This window comes from Nannospalax galili, unplaced genomic scaffold, assembly GCF_000622305.1.
Source record: "Nannospalax galili isolate Female #2095 unplaced genomic scaffold, S.galili_v1.0 scaffold548, whole genome shotgun sequence".
In the NCBI taxonomy this organism is placed as follows: domain Eukaryota; kingdom Metazoa; phylum Chordata; class Mammalia; order Rodentia; family Spalacidae; genus Nannospalax; species Nannospalax galili.
Window position 1 is genome coordinate 1 of NW_008358999.1, and position 6,419 is coordinate 6,419.

The 6,419-nt window shown below is 53.2% G+C and overlaps 1 protein-coding gene across 1 annotated transcript in view; it reads right to left on the reverse strand.

Annotated features, from left to right (window-relative positions):
- Nucleotides 1-1,887: 1,887 nt before the first annotated feature.
- LOC103725340 (protein-arginine deiminase type-1-like) overlaps nt 1,888-6,419 on the reverse strand; it is a 10,926-nt gene continuing 6,394 nt past the window's right edge. Inside the window, exons 5-11 of the mRNA XM_008822673.1 lie at nt 5,551-5,665; nt 5,352-5,477; nt 5,062-5,234; nt 4,857-4,960; nt 3,761-3,884; nt 3,313-3,420; nt 1,888-2,043 (exon numbers count right to left, since the gene is read on the reverse strand). Of these exons, the coding sequence (XP_008820895.1) occupies nt 1,888-2,043; nt 3,313-3,420; nt 3,761-3,884; nt 4,857-4,960; nt 5,062-5,234; nt 5,352-5,477; nt 5,551-5,665 (906 nt within the window). The remainder of the gene's footprint in view (nt 2,044-3,312; nt 3,421-3,760; nt 3,885-4,856; nt 4,961-5,061; nt 5,235-5,351; nt 5,478-5,550; nt 5,666-6,419) is intronic.

Genomic DNA, 6,419 nt, shown 5'->3' on the forward strand with positions numbered 1-6,419 from the left:
AGTGCCGTTCCATGTGTGTTACCTGCCTCTTCTTGCTGGGACCATGAAGGTTGCCTGCTCTGTTTACTGGTGAGGACAGATGTCAGGGAGAACACAGAGCAACAACCCAACTTGCTCCATTTTCCTTTTGCTTCTTGTGTTCGTTTTGTTTTCGTTTTGTTTTGTTTTTGAGATGCGGCCTCACTCTGCAGCTCAGACTGGCCTTGCACTTACAACCCTCCTGCTCCAGCTTCTTGAGTGCTGGGGTTACAGGCACATATCACCACACCCCACATCCACAGAATTTCACCCATGTCTGACACATGACTATTTTGTTTAAATGACTCAGTTGAGCACCTACTGTTCACTAGACAGCGTGGCAAGCACTGGTTAGTGAACTGGCTCAGCAAAACTTCCCTAAGTTACTCCATTTTGTTCAGAGCCATTTCAGCAGCAACTTTGCTCCACACCAGAAGGAAAAGGGGGGCAACCTTGGGCCTTGGAAAATTGTCCTCGCCATGAATCATGGAATGTGCTAATTCCAGACATTATATTTTTGCTAACCAGCTTGTTTTCGCTTCTGTAACCTGCTTGCTGTCTTGGGTCACCCTGACACAGGGCATAAGACCACCCTTGTTATTCTGTTATTGCACGACCACCTAGAAGTTACTTACCTTGACTGTCTTATTTCACTTGTTATGACTAAAACAGTTGGCTAGTTTTTAATGTTACAAAGTTGAGTGCCAAGTTATATGACTGTATCACTTATCTGTACAATGATTGGTTGTTAATAGAATCAAAATACTGCTATGTTGTACAAACCTGATTGGTTCACAAATGTCCTGTTTTAATAATAATTCTGTAATCCTATAAAAACTCTGACTTAACAATCATCAGGGCTGCTTCTACTCCCGCCTGGCAGGCTCACTCCCAGTGTGCTGTCTGAGATGGATCTTCCCCAGGGCCCACAGCCCTCTCCTGCCCTGGCTGGCCTCAGCCCCATGTACCTGCTCTGGGCACCTGACTTTGCACCTGACTTGCTGTCAGCAGATCTTATCTTGCCTGATTCAGAGCCCTGGGGCCCTGGGCTCCCCACCTGAAGCTGTGTGACCTTCCTATCACTAGAGGCCAGCTAGGGCGCAGAGTTGGGGCACACTCGGGCTCCACGCCAAACCCCACAAATGGAAAGAGGCTGTGGCAAGATGAGGGGGCCCTGCAGGTTTCAAGTAGCAGACCCTCCCCTGGACACCTGCAGCGGGGGGCACTCAACTTGGTGAACAGGTCTGCACTTGTCCCCTCCTCATCGCAGTTGGTCAGTGCTGGGTCCCTGATTCACTCTCTCACCTGGATACCCAGCCAGCCACTGGCTCACCTGCCCTGCCTCTGAGCAGCCTCTGGGCCCTTTCAAGTCAGAGCCAGCCAGGACAGCAGCCAGTGAGGTTGGCTTCTCCATGGGACAAGCCAGAGAGCATGTTATCGCTAGCTGATCTTAGATAAGGCCTCCTTAAGCCAGGCTGGCCTTGAACTCTCCATGCAGCTGAGGATGACCTTAAACTACTGATCCTCCTGTTTCTACTCTCCCAGTGCTGGGATGACAGTTGCATACCACCACGCCCCATTTATTCAGTGCTGGGGATCAAACCCTCGTGCATGCCAGGCAAATCCCTACTATCTAAGCTCACCCTCAGCCCAACATACCAATTTACCGTAGGTAACCTAGTATGCCTATCAGACTCTGAACCACTAATTTCCCCTGAGATCCTATGATCTCTTCAAGCTGAGACCCTCAATCTCTGTAACCTTGACATTCATCCCATGGGCTCTAGAGGCCAACTCCCAGCCTAGGGAGCCAGAGCTCGTGGGTGAGGATGCAGTGTCCTCCCACACCCACCCCCCTCCCAAGACCACTCACCTTGGGAAGCTGCCCCCAATGAGGATTCTGCCCAGGGGGTACTCGGTGTCACCCACCGTCACTGGTGGGCTCACATCCAGGTTGCCAAAGGAATCAAGGCCAGAAGCACCCACATACTGGATCTCCCGGGTCACGTATCTGAAGTCAGGACCCTAGAAAGGGACCAGCAGAGCCAGGCAAGGAAGGAGGGTTGGTAAGGGAGGAAGGGACCATGCCCAAAAGAGTGGAGTGCAGTAGAATGCCTGACCCCTGGCTTTCCAGTGAAAGATGCTCTCCGTATTTGGAGCAGTTAAAGATCAAGTCAGCACTGGGAGGTCAGCAGAGTCCCAGGCCCTTGATCAAGCAGCTGGTGTTTAAAGGACCCGTGGATGAGAAAGGCAAAAGAATACAGCACATTAGGGCTGGGGAGATGGCTAAGTGGGTAAAGTGCCTGCCACACAGCATGAGGACCTGAGTTCAATTCCCAGTACCTATCTAAAAACCCCGGTGTGGTAGCCTGCACTGTACTCCCAGCACTGGGGAGGTAGAGACAGGCCTTGGCTGGCACCGTGTGCTGAGAAGAGAAAAGCACCATAAACCCAAAGACAGCAGAGGCTGAGGATCATAGAGCCAAGAGCTGCCATCACTGAGAACCCCAGGCCACCCCAGGTCAGGGCTCCCTAATCCTCACCTTGCAGGACTGAAGGTCCCCCAGCCCTTCCAGGCTGGTGAATGTTCCTGCTGGTCACCCACAGGCTCTGGGACACTTCACCCACAAATTCCCACCTGGACCAGCACCATCCCTGCAGGAGAGGACTTGGGGCCCATACACCTGCAGAAACGGGGCCACCTCAGAAGGCAGTGCAGCTAAGAGTCAGGTTGTGCAGGCACCTGCTGGGGTTTGTCCATGGGTGCCCCATTGATTCACTGCCTTAGGCAATTTACTCAATCTCTCTGAGTCCCAATTTCCTCAGTGATAAAGAGGAAACTTATAAAGAGGAAAGTTTATAAACAGCACTTATTAATAAAGGGAAGAGTGTCCTGTGAATTAAGTGTAGGTAGCCATGGAAAACTAGAGACAGTACTTGGAACTCAGTAGTTGGTGGCAGGTGCTGCTGCTGTCATCCTGTGTATAGGAGGCAGCACAGTCCTTGGCATGATCACTACAGGTACATTGCCCCCGAAAGGCAGTCTGGTGTCCCTAGGGCCAACATTGCTGGGAATGAGCCCCTTACCAAGAACACTCCCAGGATGGGGAGTGACTGCCTATTTGCATGTGATTTGCATCTCATTTGCATCCCCTAGTGGAACCTCCCATTAGCTTTCCAGGTTGCTGACCCCCCTCTTCCCAGACTCTGGACCTTAAAAGACCAGGTGAGGTTCCATCAGGGCTCCCAGGGGAGGAGCCGCCCAAGGGGCCCCCTGAGCATTTGGCCACACACCAGAATCTTCTTATGGGCGAAGTCCCTCAAGCCTCTGTCTCGAGGGGAGTCGAAGACCACAGGGAAGGATTTATGAGGGGCTTCGGTGTAGCCAAACTCCATCTCATCCTGCATGGGGAGGAACCACAGTAACCCCCTCAGAGAGGTTCAGGACAGATGACCCCAAGTCTGGGGCAGGACAGGGCAGCAAACAATTCTCTAAGACCTAGAGAAGCCAGGGTGGAGGGCTCCAGTACCCCAGTCAGGAGAAGATCCAGTCTGGAGTCAGGGTGTTAGGAGGGGGCAGGAGAGACAATTTCTCAAGAGACTGACCCGAGTCAGTCCTACGCCAGGCCGCTCTCTTGGGCTGGGCAGGACAGGACCGTATCCCCAGGCCTGGCTAGTAGACTTAGCCCCCGAACCCCAGTCACCTGACCCCAGTTCTTCTCTGAGTCAGCCTCGCACCCACCTGGATCCAGCGGTCATTTCTGTTCTCTGCCTCAGGACAGACCACCAGCTTGCAGTTGGCCTTTAGAGCTAGGTGGGCCATGTCCTCCAAGAACTTGTCATTGCGGCCATGGGCGTCTGTCACACTACAAGGATGGTACCACAGCTGGGACCAGAATCAGGTGGTGCCAGGCCCCATGCCCCTAAATGGAGAGCTTCAGCTCTGTCCCTGCTACAAGAGGCTAGTGGACTAAGAGGGAGTTGGGTCATGTCCTCAGATCACATCAGGTGATGATGGATGAGGCAAGGCCAGACTGCAGAGTCCAGAGACAGGGCACCTAAAACAGCCCAGGCGGCCCAAGGTGGCTGTGGAGGTGACCTGGAGCTGATGCCACTGTTGGAGATAACAGTGAGTGGGCTAGCCCTGTCTACTCCAAGCAGAGGGAAGAGTGGGGGTCCCATGGAGTAAACTGGAGGCCAGGATAGGCATGGCTTACCCAAGTGAGCAGAGCACCCTGCTTGGCCATGCCCTTCTGCCATGAATTTACATCTGGTTCATCAGGATGTCTGCCCCCAACACACACACCTGGAGGGTCTACCGACAGAGATGGCTTTTCCACTGAAGCCACCAGGATGTTGAGACATGGCAGAAGGACCTGGGCCTCCAAGCTGAGTAGTGCTCAGGGTGGGACCCTGCTGGCTGGGTACCTGAGTCCTCAGCAGATGCAGGAGTGGCCACAGCAGGGTGAAGCTGGGTCCTTCTGGTCCCTGGCAACCCAAGTATTTGTTTTCTTTTTTAAGACAGGGCCTTGTCTTAAGTAACCAAGGCTGTTCTTGAACTCCTGACTGTTCTTGTTCCTCCCAAGTACTGAGATTACAGGCACGCACCACAGCCCTTGGCTCCACTGTACAGATTAGAATCAAGCTGTTCTGGGCTCTGCAACAGGCAGGGAGCCAGGGGAGCTAGAGACAGAGCTGATGGTCTTGGTGGGATTCCCGCTGTTGTCCTGGCAGCCCTGGGCTGCGCAGCTGTCAGTGACAAGGCTGCTGAGGGAGGATGGGCCATACGGCATCCTCGTATGGCCTCTGGTTCCGACAAGGCACTGCTGGGGGCTTACCTGCACACATAGAGCTCCAGGGGGGGCTGGGTGTTGGGGGTCATGATCCAGGGGGCCACACGGAAGGCCACACTGTCTGTGAAAAGCAGCACCTCGGACAGGGGCTGGGAGGGAGGAGTGCTCAGTGGCCATTTGGAACCCCTCTCTGGCCACCCACCCTGGCCCACCTTACCCCTCCCTGATGCAGCCCCCATGCTGTACCTACCCTTGGGTCCACCAGGCTAATGCTGAGCGAGACCAGGCCTGAGAAATCAGCGTCGGGGAAGGCAAGCCCTTCCACATGAAACCTGATGTCCTTCTCTCCCCGATGCCTCTCCACCTCGTAGGATGGGTGATGAGGCCCCAGCACCTGCTTGTAGTTGGAGAGGGAGGTTCCACCTAGAGACAACAGGATCAGGTCAGTGTAGGGATAGGGTGTTACAAGCTGCTGTGACAGTTACCAAAAGGTGACAGAGGCAGAGAGCTGAGGGAGGACGAGACGAAGCTGCCACTCACCCCGGGCACAGTAGACCCTCAGTCTTCTAGAATCAGATAAGGACACCTTCAAGACCAGCTTGTGGCTTTCAAAGAGTTGATCGGGGCCACTGCAGCTCAGCACCATGAGGGACATGTCCTGCAGGTCTGTGGAGAGTGGCCCCTAAAGCAACCGTCCCCTAACATCCCCTCCCTCACTCCTCACCCCGCTGTCACTCACCCTCTAGAGAACTCAGCTGACTGGCATGCAGGTCCTCCCTGGACCCGTGGCTGTCCCTGTCACAGTTAACCAGCAGGATGGCCCCAGAGCCCCCAGAGCCCCAGCGCCAGGTTTTCTGCAGTAAACATGAAGGCTTGGGGTTAGTCAAGCCCAGGCTCCAGAAAGGAGGCTGCACATGACTTGGGTTGGCTGCATTGTTAGCTTGGAGACTTCTTTTTTTTGAGACTGGTCTCACTACGTAGCCCTGACGGACTTGGAACTCCATATGTAGACCAGGCTGGCCTTGAACTCACAGAGATCTGCCTGGGTCTGCCTCCCAAGTGCTGGATTAAAGGTGTGCAGCACCACATCCAGCCTAGCTTGGTGACTTTTATAATCTGATTTGCTTAAAGATTTATGAAGAAGTGAGCTGGAGAGATGACTCAGTGGTTAAGTGTACTGGTTGCTCTTGCAGAAAACCTGGGTTTGGTTTCCAGCACCCACATTGCAGCTAACAACTGTCTATAACTCCAGTTCCAGGGGATCCGACGCCTTCTTCCAACCTTTGAGGGAATTGCATGACACATGTGCACTTACATATAGGCACAATACACTCATACGCATGAAAATTAAAAAGAAAATAAAATATTTTTTAAAAAGATTTAAGGAGGGCTGGAGAGATGGCTCAGTGAGTAAGAGCACTGACTGCTCTTGCAGAGGACCCGGGTTCTATTCCCAGCACCCACATGGCGGCTATGAATCGTCCTTAACTCCAGTTCCAGGGGAATCTGAAACCTTCTCCTGACCTCTGTTGCAATGCACGACATGGGTGCACTCACATACATGCAGGCAATATAGTCGTACACATAAAATAAAAAAAAATATTTTTA